This window comes from Protopterus annectens, chromosome 1.part0 (assembly GCF_019279795.1).
Source record: "Protopterus annectens isolate FY-2018-M chromosome 1.part0, PAN1.0, whole genome shotgun sequence".
Taxonomy (NCBI): Eukaryota; Metazoa; Chordata; order Ceratodontiformes; family Protopteridae; genus Protopterus; species Protopterus annectens.
Window position 1 is genome coordinate 1,866,958,067 of NC_056725.1, and position 16,824 is coordinate 1,866,974,890.

The window sequence follows — 16,824 nt, forward strand, 5'->3', positions numbered from 1 at the left end:
TCTTGGTGGATGGGCTCCCCTCAAGTCCATCAAGGCAGACCATTTACCCCCCCCCCCGGTCGCCACAGTCACATCGGACGCCTCCCTGATTGGGTGGGAGGGGGGCATTTTCAGGGCAGGACAGTCCATGGCAACCTTTCGAATGCCACTTGCACATAAACGTCCTGGAGATGAGAGCAGTGCTTTTGACGTTGCAAGCCCTCCAAGACTCTCTTCCCCTGGGGACTATTGCAATTCAGACGGACAATATGTCTGTAGTATGGTATATCAACAAGCAGGGCGGAACCAAGTCCTATCCCCTGTGTCGAGAAGCACTCAGACTCTGGCAATGGGCGATCTCTTCTCAGCGGTTTTTGATAGCAACGCACATCCCCGGGAAGTCCAACGTCATAGCGGACAGGCTGAGCAGAGCTATTCTCATGCCCCACGAGTGGTCTCTCAAGCAATCGGTGACGGACGAAATTTTTCGGAAGTGGGGGTTTCCTTGCTGCGATCTTTTTGCAACACCACAAAGCAGCAAGTGCCTCGGCTTCTTCACTCTCTTCCCCCTTCCAGGCCATCCCCCCAGAAACGCTCTAGTCCACGATTGGCCTCGGGGACTTCTATATGCCTTTCCCCCCTTTCCATTAATCACACAGATAATTCAGAAAGCTACCACCTTGAGAGCCAAGATGATCCTCATTGCCCCTTATTGGCCTCGACAGATATGGTTCCCTTTCCTGCATCGTTATCTTTTGGAGCAGCCTTGGCATCTGGATCGAGTGCCAGATCTTTTGGCCCATCAGTCAAGACAGCTGCACCAATCCCTGCAATCTCTCAACCTCACAACTTGGTTGCTCCACTTCCATCCCTAGCCAGGCTTCCAATGATTTCAAATTCTGTCCGGGATATTATTGTAGCTTCCCTTAAGTCTTCCACCAGAAGGATCTATGCTAGTAAATGGCAACGTTTTTCCTTTTGGGCAATTGCTAGGAATATAGATCCCTTCACTGCTCCAATACACTTGGTCTTGGATTTCCTAGCTGAAATTTTTCATTCAGGATCTTTTTCCTCCACAGTAAAAGTTCAGTTAGCAGCCATTTCAAATTTTCACATAGGCTTGTCGGACTCCAGTATCATGTCCCGTAAGCTTTGCAAAGCATTCCTCAGAGGTATCTTTTTACTCAAGCCTCCGATCAAAGACCCCCCACCACAGTGGGATTTAAACTTAGTTTTAGCATCCTTGATTCTCCCTCCCTTTGAACCTGCGGCCTCCTGTTCATTGAAGTTACTTTCCTGGAAGACACTCTTCCTAGTTGCCATTACATCTGCTAGGAGAGTATCTGAACTTCATGCCCTTTGCATTCGTCGTCCTTATTTAGTGTTCCACAAAGACAGAGTTTCTCTAAGAACTAACCCGTCTTTTTTACCCAAGGTGGCTTCTCAGGCAAATTTAAATCAATCTATTGATCTTCCAGTTTTCTTCCCTAATTATTCAAACAGGGTGGAGCAAAAACTGCATTGCCTGGACGTTCATCGTCAACTCCACTACTATCTCGACAGAACTAAACAAATCAGGAAATCTGATCAACTCTTTTTATCTTATGCAGAAAGTAGAAAGGGCCTTCGGGTATCCAAGGTAACCCTGTCTAGGTGGATGTCTTCTGTGATTACCTATATTTAACAACTCATAGGAAAAAAATTGACTACTAGGCCAAGAGCACATTCAATCAGAGCGTTAGCTACATCAGCAGCCTTTCAAGCTAGAGTGCCAATAGACACTATCTGTGCGGCAGCCACATGGGCCTCTCCTCATACCTTTGTTACACATTACAAATTGGACGTGGCCTCCAGAAACGGGGCAAATTTTGGTTCCACGGTTCTCAAGAGTCTGTTCCAATGAGCCACCCAGGATGAAGGTGCTAAGGACGCGGTCCCATCCAGCAAGAATGAAGGCGAGATTGACAACTTAACATTGAGAAGTTATGTACCTACCATAACGTTCCATGTTAGTTGTCTTCTCTCGCCTTCTTTCTTGCATCCCGTCCACCATCCCCCTAGCCTGGACAGACCGAAAGGTTTTCCCCTTCTTCTAAGGGACCTTATCTTGCACTATTCTAAGCCCAGACAGTTGGTCCTGGGGTAGATACAGCTTCAGGTAGTGATATTTGGGGAGTTCTCCTTTCTCCTCCTCCACCTCAGAGGGGAGACTGAATTGGCTATGGTTTCTCAGCTACCAAACGAGATCTGGGTAGTTACCGCCTAGCATCATGGGATATAGGGTTGCCTTGAGCCGGTTAAATTAGCTCTCGAGCTTTAGTATAGGCCGAGTCGGAGCCGAGGTTCGGCTCCGAACCCATCCAGCAAGAAAGAAGGCGAGAGAAGACAACTAACATGGAACGTTATGGTAGGTACATAACTTCTCATTCACAAACAATAACGGCATCAGTCTTGTGTGAATTTAAAAAGTTTCCAATAAAAAAAATCTTATTACTAATGCTCCTAGCATTAAGAACAAGTATAGATAAATCAGATTTTGCTGTCTATGAACTATTAAATTTCTTACTTGGCAGTCAAATATTACTATATATCTGCAAAAAAATTATCTTCCCCTGTCTTGACAAGTGGACTTCATCCTCTCTAAATATTCATGTACCCAAAATTAGGTCTGGATGTTGTACACAGTTCCATTTTTTTTTTAAAGTGGGCCATTTTTTCATGTAAGTATTTATCAAAAAAATATTTTCATTCACACTAATCTGAATCATTTCTATATGTGATTTGTGGAAAGCATGTCCAAAGCCTTGTATGAGACTGTGCTATCTAAGAAGACAGTAAGTTCCATACTAACAGTCAGTGATTCCTTGAAGATAAGATCATTTGAACCAGCAAAAAAAAAAAAAAAAAAAAAAAAAGGTCCATACTTCCTTACATTAAGGCATTCTAGGGCCCCACTTACGTCTTGTGTTTTTGCTCAGCACTATTCAGTGTTCATTATCCTCTCCTCAAATATTAGTTCCTATAATAATTCATTAGACAGTTATTGGTATAACATTTCTGGTCAGATGTAAAGAATCTCTTAGTTGCAATTCAGTAACATCTGTTCTATCGCTTGTTACAAAAGAATGATCTTCATCACAATTAGTCGTCTTAATATCACTATTTTAAGCACTTTGCAAGCGTAAAGTTCTCATCTAGCTGTTTTTGTACTTCCAGTCAGAACCATGTTGCCAAGTTCAGTGTTTCTTCTCTTTTTTCTTACAGTAACATTTTTCAATCCTTCAAATTTCAGTATAGATGGCTTTCATCTAGCCTGCCCCTTGCCTCTTTTTTCTACCTACTCTTGTTTGAAAAATGTAATTTTCTGTAGACTGTTTTTTGATTGAACAATGTTATTCCCAGTAGTGTGTGCGCTACAGAGCAAAGCTGTGCACTTTTTACCATGTGTTCTTTTTGCATAAAGACATTAATCAATTTCTTTTTCTTATAGGTTCATAGGTAAGTACTAGGCTAACTGCACTTGCGGGCCATTTTAAGCCTAGCCAGTTTCTCTTTTTCTGCTAGAATTCGCATATCCTATTTTGTTAGAGACTGCCATTATCCATCCCATGGTTGATAATCATATGTAACACTTAGTGAGAATAACTGGAATCATACCTCAGATAATTTGAGGGGACCCATACATGGGATAAAGCATTTAGGAGCTGTCTGTGTCCAGTGGTAGCACACTGTTATTGTTACATTATTGTTATGTTGTTATTATTTAATAATAGGCTTAGTCAGTTGTTGTGAACTTCTCCCTTTCTTTCCTTTTTTTTTTTCTTCTGCATTCCCAGAATCTTTGCAAGTAATTGTATCCTGAATTCCAGAGTTATCGGTAGGGCCATGTTGAATAATCTTTACTGGCAGAGGACACTTCCTTTCCTAAATGTGTTGTATTTAGACGTTGCCTAATATTATCTATCAGCCCAGTCATTTAATATATGTAACAAAAGTTTTCCAAGCTTTGCCAAGTGTACAAGTGCAAAGATCCTCAGAGAGGTTAGATTTACTGTTAAAGTAAGGAAATCATCATCCAAACTTTGATATGAGGAACACAAGTCTACAATATTATCAAGTGTTATCTTTGTATATACCATCATTTAGCACACTGGGCAAGATACTTTTGGTTCAGCAGTTTGTTAATGCCATGGTCATTTAAAGAATCCATTCTCAACTGCAAACAAAGAATTTAAAAAAAAAAAGCAAAATCAGTGACAACAGGTTTCAAAGCAATTAAAATAATTAGTAGTTCAAGTTAAACTGAGTGAGGTAATCATGTAAACAATATGCAAATAAATAGTAAATTAAGTGCAGTGAGCTAACCTGGTACAAAGGGATGTAATTTATATATTGATCACTCTGCCCTATCTTACCAGTTGTCCTAGTCACATTAAAACACTGGTTCTCTATTTCATGCACATACACATACAGTATATTCTGCTTACTATATTCACAGTCTTACCTTGTTATAATAGTAAAAATCAGGAGTCAGAAATAAAATATAAATCAAAATAGATCTTCTCATACCAAACAGTTGCATAATAAATAGAAAACCAATACCAGAAGGTCTCAGATGAGCTCTGGAGTTTGGGTTAGAAGCATTAAAAATACGCCATGGTTATGAATGCTCATCTAAGTTGACACAAGGTTGATATAGCATTGTCATTTTTCAGTCTGTTGTCATAGCCTTGCAGTTCTTACATTTATTTATAGCACTTTGTTAATTTAACAGTTGTTTTTTAATGCCCAATTGTTTATTGTCCGTGCTTGAATGGATTCCCCAAATTCTCAGTGTGAAATGTTTTCTCATGAATTGCAAACAAATTTTAAGTTCAGTATGTTTTTTCACTTTAGAAAATGGTTTGTAGCATCATTTGTTTTTGGGTTATACCCACTTCATCTCAAAGCACAGCTCTTCGACCATCAGACCTAATTATTATAGTACTTCTGTGTTAATGGGTCTATTAAAAGGACTTTTTTTGTTCTACAGATTGATTGGAATTTGGAGAATGCTGTACAAGAAAGTTCTTTGGTACCAAACTTATCTTGATAAGCAGATGTGGCAAAATGACAGAAATGGGTCAAGCAACAAACCTTCACAGTTTCTTACACACCTATGCTGCCAGATTCAGGGAGTCCTGCAGTCTGCAGGTGGAATGTTGCAGTCAGACTTGAGACTAATCCCGATTACAGGTATGCAGTGTAGTACCAAGTCTAGGAATTTCTACTGTAATTTTGCCATAGTATTGATAGCTAAACTGAAATGGATCTTACTATGTAAAGGTTTAATTAATGCTAAGCTCATTTCTAAGTTATTTCCATGTTTTTTTACGTTACTCATCGTCTCATTTGAATGTGGAATCATGTTGTTTTTGTTTAGTTTCACTAATGGAAGAATATGTTTTCATACTTTTTAGTCCTTCACACCTGACTCAAACCCATCTACAGCCCGTGCTTTCCCTCCTCTGCAGGTGCTTACAACATATAACCCACTAATGTATGGTTCTCCCATGTGGGGGAAGACTCAACTCTGTCATTGGGATGACTGCAGAAAATTCATCAGTTTTCTAGACTTTCAAAGTTGTGCATGAATGATGTTTTTATGCACCCATAACTCATTCAGTTTGGAAGCTTGCTTGATATGTATTGCAGGCATCCTTATATGTTTCTACAAACCTGGACCACTTAACACTCTATCAGCACATCCTTTGTACCCTAAACAGGATATGCCCAAGGCTAGCTTTTGTCTCAAGCAAGGGATTATCCTGTTTCCAAGATGACTGCACATTGATCAACAGCTTAATTTCTGCTCTCCCGGTGTGAAAACAGAAATTAAGAAATAAGAGCCAGTGATATTGTCAGTGTGGGTAAAATTCAGTTACTGTCTAGTAAATACACTGCCTGGATGCCAGCAAAGAAGAAATGTGGGGAGCCTGAAAGAAAATCAACAAGAAAGCTTGAAGAGAAAGCACTGGCTTTGAAGAATCAGTTTCAGCTTTTTTTTTTTTTTTTTTTTTTTTTTTTAAAACACCTTTATTAAATTATCATTTAAGACATAGGCAAACAAGCATTAACAGAAAAGATAAACCATTTTAAAATGTTCCCATTTAAATACTATAGATCACCTACCTCAAATACAGTTGGTGTAGACTTTGATTTCCATTTTCTAATAATTGCTTTTTTGACAAGAATAAAACGTAATACTTCCTATTGCCATCCCCTCCCCTCTATCTAAAATTCTAGAGAAAACCATCCAAGTACAACTAATGATGCACCTAACCCAAAACAATCTCCTCTCCCCTATCCAACACGGTTTCCGCCCCGGCCACTCCACCATGACTGCCCTTCTTTCCTTTCTGAAAACCATCAGCTCGGAATGCGACTCAGGCAAATTTGTATTTGCACTATTCCTTGATTTGTCAATCTGCCACGCCCTTCTCGTATCACAACTCTCCACTCTACATCTCTCTTCCCCCACCTGTCCAACCACCAACAAGCAGTCCAATGGAAAACTTCAACCTCCTCCTTCCTTCCTACACCCACTGGTGTCCCTCAAGGTTCAGTTCTTGGCCCTCTAGTCTTTAACCTGTTTATTAACAACTTTCACCACTCTATCCCAGACTCATCTGTCATCCAATATACAGATGACTCGACCATCATCTGCTTAGCTTTCTCACCCTCCGAGCTCCTAGCGAAAACCCAATTAGCCTTCTCCAAAACAGAAAACTGGATGCAGTCCAACCACCTAGCCCTGAATGCAAATAAAATCAAACTAATGATCTTCTCCCCCAGCAAAATCTTAATTATTAATAAAACCTCATTCACCATACAAAGCCAGGACAAACACCCCTCTGGAAACTGTCCCTATCACTAAACTTCTCGGCATCATCATTGATAAAGAGCTAAAATTTGACACCCACATCCACTCCGCTATAAAAAACCCCCCAAAAGATAGGTCTTCTCTACAGACATAACCGCTACCTCAGCCCCTCTACCCATCAGCCCTAGCATCTACTTTCTTGCTCCCCTCCCTGATGTATGGTGCCCCTCTTCACAAATCTACACATCGGCTTACGAACCAAACTTGAATCCTGCTACCACAAAATCTGCAAATTTGCAACCAATTCAAAAAACTCTTCCCACCACTGCCACTCCCTCCTCACCCTCAATTGACTTGAACTCCCCAACTACCTCAGTTACCTACAACTCATCATTGCCCACAAACGTATCTATAAACCAGCTAACTGCCCTTTTCTCGCTACATCCTTAAAACCTTACAAACCCAACTGCCAACTAATACCCACAAACCAAAATCTCCTTCAAGTCCATAAACCATCTCATCCTCCAGGCCAGCTACTTCTCTCCTACTCTGTAGCCAAACAATGGAACCCCCCCCCCCCTTCACAGCCTTCCTAACCATAACAGTTTCAAAGCCCAACTACAATCTCACTTGTCAGCCAAATGGGAATGCCCATGCCACTCTCCAACATAATCCCCTCTCCATCCACTCTCCTTCTACCCAGTCTCACTGCTGCCAGGGACTGATTACCTTTCATGCTATTCTAATGTACCTTACCTCCATAACTTTTCTTCTGTACTCTCTCCATGCATTCTGATCCACCTAAACTAAAAGGACTAGTAGGTTAGCTTTATGTCAACACACACAGAGCTCTCTTGTCACAAGTGACTGTCTGCATATGATCAGTTTTACCTGTCATTGAGCTAGTTACCTTGTATTTAAATGTTTAACTTCACTAGAGCTCATTACATACTGTATTACATACTCTGAAATGTCTTTAAATTGTTCTGCACAAATCTTTGTTTTTTTCCTTTGTAACTTGCAATATGTAACTTTAAAAATTTACAAATCTTTGTTTTTTTATTGCAACATGCAATTTGTAGTTGTAAAACGTAACTTTAATATGTTGGATTTTTTTCTCCCTGGGCCTCCACTGAAAACTGGCTCTTTTGTCCCAGTGGACTTCCCCAGTCATCAAACTTAAATAAATAAATAATAAGGCCTTACTATGTCTAGGCAATTCAGATCCTGCATCCCAGCCCAAAAGAATCATTTCCTTACTTACAGCCATTTGCTCGCCCAATATTTCTGATAGAGTGCACAGTACAGAATCTGAAAAACTCGTTACACTCCCAAAACATGTTCCCAGTTACCTGTTTCTTCTCTGTCACATCCCCAGCATTTGCTGTCTACCTGAGGAAAAATTCTTTGACTGCTTGGGGTATAAAAATACCTATGCAAACACATCTAAACAGAGATCCTAAACCTTCTGGACTTGCTTGCATACTTGGGAACCATGCATATGTCTTCCCATTGTTTTCTTGCAAATTGCTTTTCCAGTCTCTCTTCCCATCTTTTCTAACCTCCTCTGATCGATTCTTATAGTCATCATGCATTATTTTATATGCCCTATTAATTATATCTTTTAACAGCTGTTTCTGCTCTAAAGTCATCTAAAAACTCTACCACTGCAGGTCTTTCACTTAAAATCCCTCTGTCCCTTTCTCTTTGCCTGTACTTGGAGATCAAGCCCCGATAGAGAAGTCAGTCTTTAGCCTGCAGTCCAAATGTCTTCTTGCCCTCATCCCACTCTATTACATTTCCTGCTTGAGTTATTTGCTTCCGATATTTTGGTAACTTTGCCAGGTTTCTCCAGTGAATTCCAGCCCCCTATTGCCTATTTGTGTACTCCTAATTGCAGTCATCCGTATTGGCAAAATCACTTTCTTAGAATGCTTCCTGCTACTTTATGAATATAATATTATGTATGGTTGTTGTTATTCTCCTTAAGCATCTGCATTCAATGTCCCACTTTCTCCATTTCTTGACTATCCCCCTTGCTTCATTATCATCCCTTTCCACTCTTGATTTATAGCCTCCTGCTTGTGTTATGTATGTGAGCCTTAACTGTGTAGCTCTAAAATATCTCTTCAAATCAGGTAAACCTAACCCACTTTGTTCTATTAAAATTATCAACTTTTTCTACTTAACTCTTGCCCTCTTTCCCTCACTGATAAATTCCTTCAATTCTTTATTATTGTCCACAACTTGTCCTCGGGTTGATAAAAGTATGCCTGACCTGTATACAAGACTAAAGGGACAAAAATAATTTTTACTGCTTGAATTTTACTGTCCATATCCATAAATAAGAGATGTTATGTAGTCCAATCTCGCCTACATTCTTACTCACGGGTTCGGAGCCGAATATCGGCTCCAACTCGGCCAACTTTTATTTTCTAGCACAAAGTCTCTTATTGGCTGGGCTAAACAGGTATCCCATGTTGTACTGCTCCATAGCCCCAGATCTTGTTTGCCGCTCGTGTAGCTGGGACGTGGTCTCGCTTGGCTGTGGCTAAGTACCTCTAAAATTCTATTTTCTCTTCAGAAAATTGTTGCTAGTTTAACAAAAGCTATTTTCATAGCTATTTCTTCTGGTTTGCTATTTAAAATTTGTTGAAGTGTTGTCTGTGTGAGTTGGTATCCCTAACTGTTCCGGTGGGCTAGGCCCGTTTAAATTAGAGGACCTAGTCCTCCTTTGTCTAGTGTTTTACCTTAAACTTTTCTGGTTTTAGTTTTTCCTGGTTGAGTTGTGTGTTACAGGTTTCAAAGAACCGTTTAACTTAGAGGTTCTTTGAGTTTTTTTGTGTGTAGTGATAGTTTCCCGCCTTACTGTTTTTCGGCCTTTACTGTTTTTCGGCTAAGTCATCCTTGGTCTTGGTGTTGAGTAGTTTAGGTTAAGCTGTCTAAGGATCAAAAGGAACATAAACCTTCGGGTTTTAAGAAATGTTCCAAATGTAACTACAAGATGTCCATTACAGACGGACATTCCGTATGTGTGTATTGCCTAGGAGCAATTCATTTGCAAGAATCCTGTAGCTTCTGCCACACCTTCAGTCTGAGGGTGCTACAGGAAAGGAAAAATAAACTTATATTGAAGGGACTCCTAAAACCTTCATTTGAGGAGTCTTTAGACTCGACTTCTAGTACCCAGTCCAAGTCTAAGGCTTCGAAGGCGAAGAAAAGGTCTCTGGCTCCGTCTGTCTCCTCGGAGCCACCGGAGAAAACTTCTAAACTGGACTCTACCTCCTCGGCTTCTCTGTCCTCGGGGCCGCAGGAGGTATCTGTTGTGCTGGAATCGACCTCGGCTTCAATTTTATTGGAACCCATTCGGAGCCGGTCTCCCAGTGTTAGACATGGTTCTCCTGATAGGAGATCCCAATCCCCCTCTCTGTCCTCCAAATCCTCTAGGCTTTCCGATTTGGATGTCGATAGGGTGGTTCAGAGGCTCCTGCAGTTGCCGGTGTTGGCTAAATTATTTTTGGCTCCAACCCTGTTGGCTCTGGAGCCCGAACCGATGCTTGTGTTGATGGTTCCTCCTCCGAGCACTCCCTTGTCTTTGGAGCTGGAGTGCTCCACTCCGAGTGATGTTCTTGTGCCGGCTCCGATACCCCTCAAGGGTTTATCAGTGCCGACGTCGGCTCCTACCATGTCGGCTCCGTCCACAGGTTTCGGTACTCCGGTTTCCTCTGTTGGGCCCGAGGGGGATACCTCGGGACATCTGTCAGTTCCGAGCCTCCCCCTTGGTGCTTTGGCTCGGGGAACCCCGGCCCTGATCATGGCCTCAGAGACCGGACGGTCCTCTTATTCGGGGGGACCCACATTCGAGGCCATGAGGAGCGCACTGGCCAGATCTTCAGTGACATCACCCGGATCGGTCATTCTGTCCCCTTCCACCCCAGCTAGAGCTTCTGATGCCCCCCTATCAGTAGATGGCAGAGCCCAAAGGTCTGTGGATACCCCCATGAACGGTCCCCAGCTTTCTGTGGGTCCCTCAGAGTCCGTGCCTGAGGAGCCCCCCAGAAAGAAGTTGTGCAAGAGGAAGCACATAGACTCCCAGGACGAGTCTCTCACTTCTGATACCGACCTCGAGGAGTCAGAGGGGTCCCCCAAGTCGTCCTCTGATGTTGTCTCTTTCTCCGACATCCTGGAGATAGAGACAGAAAGGCGACTGGCCGTCCAAAACCACCTCTGAGGAGGAGTCGGTATTCCTCAAGGCCTTTGGGGCTCAACCCTCCGCCTCCTGGGTGTCTCCACCCTTCGACGAACTCCTGGATTTCATTTGTCGAAGGGTGTGGGAGAATCCTGATTCGGTGGAACCTGTGCCCAGAAGGCCCAATAAATTTCTTCCTGCTCCTCTGGAGAAAGAGTTTCTGTCCAAAGGGGTTTCTGTAGATGCCATGGTGGTGGCAGCGGCCACACAGCAGGAAGTAGCTGAGTCTTCTTCCTCTGTCCATCCTCCTAACAAGGAGTCCAGGAGCATGGACCGGTATGGGAAGCGTACCCTCTCGTCTGCGACCTTCACCCTGCGGTCGCTGAACTATCTTTGTCATTTTACTCGGCTCCAGAGAGATCTCCTCAAGGAGTTAGGAGATACTGTAGCGGGTAACGTACCTGAGGCGTTAGCGCACACGGTTAATGCCCAGGTGTCTACCCTCAATTCAATTGTCAACTCGTCCATGAGGCTCATTTCGTATGCAGCCGAGGGGGCGAGTAGGGCAGCTAGTTCAGGAGTAGCCCTCAGGAGGCAAGCCTGGATGCGCTTTTGTCACTTTGCGGAGGCCTTCAAGTCTTCCTTCACTGACGCCCCCTTCGATGGGTCATCACTCTTTGGGACCAAAGTGAAAGACACCCTCACCAGATGCGAGCAAGAGGGAAAGACCCTGTCTGCCGTAGGGGTCCGTTTTTCCCTTCCTTCTAGGCCTTACCCCAAGGCTCAGAGAGGAGGGAAGATGTGGTTCAAGAAGTCACAGAAGTCTTTCCCTGCTGCACAAGGTGAGTCCCCCTCCAGAGGCAGAGGAGGGGGAGGTTATTCTGGAAGACACCGCCTCAGAGGCAAAGGAGGCCCCCGCAACTCGGGAGACTGTGATTCCTTTTGCGGTTCCTCTTACCATCGTTCCTGATGTGTTGCCCGACTGTGCTATTCTGGAGCCAGTTGGGGGCTGCATTTCATTATACCCGGAAGCCTGGGAAAGCATCACCCAGGATCGATGGGTGCTACGAATAGTTTCCAGAGGTTATACCATTCCCTTTGTGTCAGATCCCCCTCCAGTCAGGAGAATCACAGACATTCCAGACAGTCAAAGGGATCACGCAGCACTAGAAGTCTCAAAGCTGCTAAAGAAAGGAGTCATCCAACCTGTCCCCGCAGACCAAATCGGATTAGGGACTTGCTCAAGACTCTTTCTGGTGCCGAAAAGAACAGGGGACCTGAGACCCATTCTAGTTGTCAGCCGATTAAACCACTACGTTCTGAAGTCCAAGTTGTGAATGGTCACCCTTCAGTCCATTTTCCCGCTGCTGGGAAAAGAAGTGTGGATGTGCTCCATCGACCTCAAGGATGCTTACTACCATATCAAAATGGACAGGGCATCCAGGAGTCACTTACGCTTCCGGCTGGGAGCCAGTCATTTTCAGTTTCGTGCCCTGCCCTTGGGTCTCACCACAGCCCCCAGGGTGTTCACCAAGTGCTTGGCAGTGGTGACAGCTCACTTGAGATGTCAAGGATTTCAAGTGTTTCCATACCTGGACGACTGGCTCCTCACCGTCCCCACCAGGCATCTTCTATTCCGGGCCAGGGACACTACCATTACCCTCTGTCAACAAGTAGGAATTACCTTGAACTGGGAAAAAAATCTGCCTTGCTGCCCTCACAGCGTGTCACATTTATAGGCGCAGAGCTAGACACCATCCAAATGCGAGCCTTCCTGCCTCAAGAAAGGATCGGAGTGTTGCAGAATCAGGTTCATGCTTTATTACCCCTCATGAAAGTGCAAGCGAGGTGGGTGCTTCAGCTTCTGGGATCCATGGCAGCTACCATTATGTTAGTGCCTCTAGCGAGATTACACATGAGGCTTATTCAGTGGCTCCTCTTTGCCAAATGGTCCTTTCAGAAACTCCCTCATGTTAAGTTGTCTATCTCGCCTTCATTCTTGCTGGATGGGTTCGGAGCCGACCTCGGCTCCGACTCGGCCACTCTAAAAGCTCGAGAGTTGGTTCCACCGGCTCGAGGCTCCCCTTATATCCCACAATGCTAGGCGTGAATTACCTCAGATCTCGTTTGCCGCTACAGCGATCGAGGTGTTGTTTTTCTACCGGCTTCAGGTCAGTTTTATTAGATCAGTCTAATAACTGTTTAAACCCCTTCTAGCTTAGTTTTTTCTATTTTTACCCTTAGTGTAGTGGATTTTTATCCTTTCTACCCTTATACAGCCCCTTTCCCACAAGAACTGATAAGTTCTTTCCTTAGGCCTTCGGGCCCTTCCATCCCTAATAGTGGTGTGTATGTGTTTTTTGTAGGGATTTATATTGTATATATAAGCTAACTAAATTCATTAGTTTTAATTTAGTTTAAACTTATTTCTGATAGTGTAATCGGTGTGTGTGTGTTTTTGTGTGGTGGTTACACTTTCGGTTCCTTGAAAATGTCCAAGGATTCAAAGGTCTCAGGCTTCAAGAAGTGTGACTCGTGCTGTCAGAAAATGTCTCTGACAGGCGGTCACACTTCTTGTGTGTACTGCCTGGGACCTTTACCTGCAGGACTCTTGTGCTGTATGCCATGGCTTCAGCCCTAGAGTCCTGCAGGAAAGAAAAAAACTCATTCTAAGGGGTTTGCTTAAGCCTGAAGGTTCCCTAACTGCTACCTCGGGAAAACCTTCCAAGGCTTCTAAGACCTCGACTCCAGCTTCTGAGTCGAGGCCTAAGGCTTCGAAACCTACTGCTACATCGGCTCCGGCTGGAGCCGATGAGTCTTTGACTACAGCTTCTGTGGTTCCCTTGGCTCCGGCTGGAGCCGAGGTATTGGAAATTCCTGGGTCGGCTCCGATCAGACCATCGGAGCCGACATCTAGAAAGAGGTCTAGGTCACCATCCCTTGGCTCCATTCATTCGGCTCCAGCGTCTCCCTTGCTGTCTGAACGGAGCCATAGGTCTCACTCCTCTAGGTCATCGAGGCTTTCGGATCATGACCTTCAGAGGGTAGTGAGTCGACTTCTAAAGTCCGAGGCACTGGCCCAAATGCTTCAGAGCCCGACTCATCAGTCGATGCTTCAACCTATCCCTCTAAATATTCCTCCTCCGACTCCTTTGAGCTCGGAGCCGGGGCGTCTCGGAACCGAGACTGTGGTAGCGTCGGAGCCGATACATTTGTCTTCGGTTCCGTCGTCAGCTCCGATTTCTTCCTTTGAAGAATCTCGGCGCCGGACTTTCCTCGTCGGCTCCGAGGGGGTGAGTGACATCGGACCCTTGTCCGACCCCGCTCTCCCTCTCGGTGCTTCGGCGCTGGTGAGTTCGGCTCCGACATCGGCCTCGGAGCCATCTCTGTCGGTGCCGAGGGAGGTTCTCAGCTTCTCGGAGCGGGGACCTCTGGCTCTGCCTGACAGGGGTGCGTTCGAGGTCATGCGGAGTGTGTTGGAACCTGGTTCAACTCCACAGTCGGCTCCGTCCGCCCCTCCCTCTTCGGTGCCTCAGGTTATGTCTACTCTCTCCCTCATCCCTGACCGCAGAGAGCCAACTCTTCAAGAATCCCCTGTGGGGATTTCATCCTCTTCCGAGGCCTCTCCTGATTTGGCAGGGGAGCCCCCTAGGAAGAGAAAGTGTAAGAGGAAACACATAGACTCACCTGAGTCTGTCACCTCTGACACAGATTTAGAGGATTCCGAGGGTTCCCCCGTTCCCCTTCTGAAGATGTCTCCTTTGCAGACATTCTAGAGATCCTCAAGCAGAGGGGAAATTGGCCAGCCCTTAACCCTTCAGAGGATGAATCTGTGTATCTTGAGGCGTTTGGCTCTCGCCCTTCCACCTCCTGGGTGTCCCCCCCCCCTTTGACCCCCTCATGCAGGTGGTAGCAAAGAAAGCCTGGACGGCTCCTGACTCAGTGGACCCTACCCCCAGGAGACCTTCAAAGTTTATAACAGCACCAACTGATAAACAATTTTTGACCAAAGGAGTTACTGTGGATGCTATGGTGATAGCTGCTGCCACCAAGAAGGAACTAGCTGATCCTTCAGTGCCTGTCCATCTCCCTAATAAGGAATCTAGGTCTATGGACAGGTACGGGAAGCGGATGTTTTCGTCAGCGACCTTTGCTATGCGTTCGCTGAACTACCTATGCCATTTCACTCGTCTCCAGAGAGACTTGATCAAGGAAGCGAGTGAGATGTTGAAGGATCCTACAGCTGCAGGTTTTCAGGACAAGATGAACGCCCAGCTGACTACCCTGAATTCTATAGCTAACTCCTCCATGTGCCTCCTTTCATATGCGGCTGATGGAGCGAGTAGAGCCGCAGGGACAGGTGTCGCCTTACGCTGGCATGCCTGGATGCGACTATGCAATTTTGCGGACCCCTTTAAAACGTCTTTCACTAATTCCCCGTTTGATGGATCATCTCTCTTTGGTCCTCAAGTGAAAGAAACCTTGACTAGGTGCGAGACGGATGGCAAAACTCTGTCTGCCGTCGGAGTCCATTTTTCTAATCCTTCTAGACCTTACCCCAAAGGCCAGAAAAGTGGAAAAATGTGGTTCCGCAAACAATCTCAAGGGAATTTGCCTGACGCACACAGTCGGTTCCCCTCCAGAGGCAGAGGAGGGAACAATAATGGTAGACGTCGCCCCAGAGGCAGAGGGGGTCCGCAGAACCAGGGCAATCGAGAAACCTTTTCCGATAAGCCCTTTCAGCATCCCTGAGGTGTTGCCCGACTGTCCACCTTCGGAGGCAGTCGGGGGAAGATTGTCACTGTGAAATAATATCAGGATTCACAGCAATAGGGCAACACACAGAAGTACCACAGAAGTCACAGGAAAATAAAGTTGAATTTAAGTTGAATTTAATGAAGCGCTTTTCGTCTGTGGTGTACACAGACTTCCTCAGACAAAAAGTATTACAAACTACATTTAACTGAACAGCAGCTTAAATATCCAGCAGTATTAAGTCAAAGGTTCAATTAACCAATCAGGCACACCTTGAACCATGAATAAAAATTTTGTCACTGTACCCAGAAGCCTGGCTATCCCTAACTCAAGACAAGTGGGTACAGTCCATCATTTCCGAAGGCTATTCCATTCCCTTCGTTCGCATTCCAAACCAATCAAAGAAATCCCTTCCAGATGTTCCACCCGCTCAAAGGGATCTTGCAGCTTTGGAAATTTCAAAGCTGCTTGCAAAAAGAGCAATTCAGCCAGTTCCAGCAGACCAGCAAGGATCCGGAATCTACTCCAGGTTCTTTTTAGTTCCAAAGAAAACAGGGGACTGGAGACCAATTTTGGATCTCAGTATCTTGAACAAGTCTGTCAAGAAAACAAGATTTCGGATGGTCACGCTACAGTCCATCCTTCCCCTATTGGGGAACTCAAACTCAGGACTGGCAAGACCAGACAGGAGGAGAAGGCAACTACACACACCACAAAACCAGCCTCACATAATGCTACCACTCCACTGAATCAAACACATAAACACACAAAGACATATTCGGAGGCTCTGAGTAAAAATTTACCTAAACAGCAGAGGTCTCCAAAGCAGACACCCAAACAACTGCTACCTCAAGACACCCCACAAGCAACACATAAACCACAAAAGCAGTGTGCAAAGCAGTCACAGTCCTTAAGGCCAAGTACAACACCAAGCATACTTGTCATAGGTGACTCCATAGTCAGACACACTGACGTCCCACTCACCAGGCTGAACAAGGAGAGGGTCACAGTAAGCTGCCTATCGGGCGCTAGAATCTGC

At 44.7% G+C, this 16,824-nt stretch overlaps 1 protein-coding gene across 1 annotated transcript in view; it reads left to right on the top strand.

Annotated features, from left to right (window-relative positions):
- CPLANE1 (ciliogenesis and planar polarity effector 1) overlaps positions 1–16,824 on the top strand; it is a 4,248,669-nt gene that overhangs the window by 1,321,500 nt on the left and 2,910,345 nt on the right. Inside the window, exon 12 of the mRNA XM_044076333.1 lies at positions 5,012–5,214. Within this exon, the coding sequence (XP_043932268.1) occupies positions 5,012–5,214 (203 nt within the window). The remainder of the gene's footprint in view (positions 1–5,011; positions 5,215–16,824) is intronic.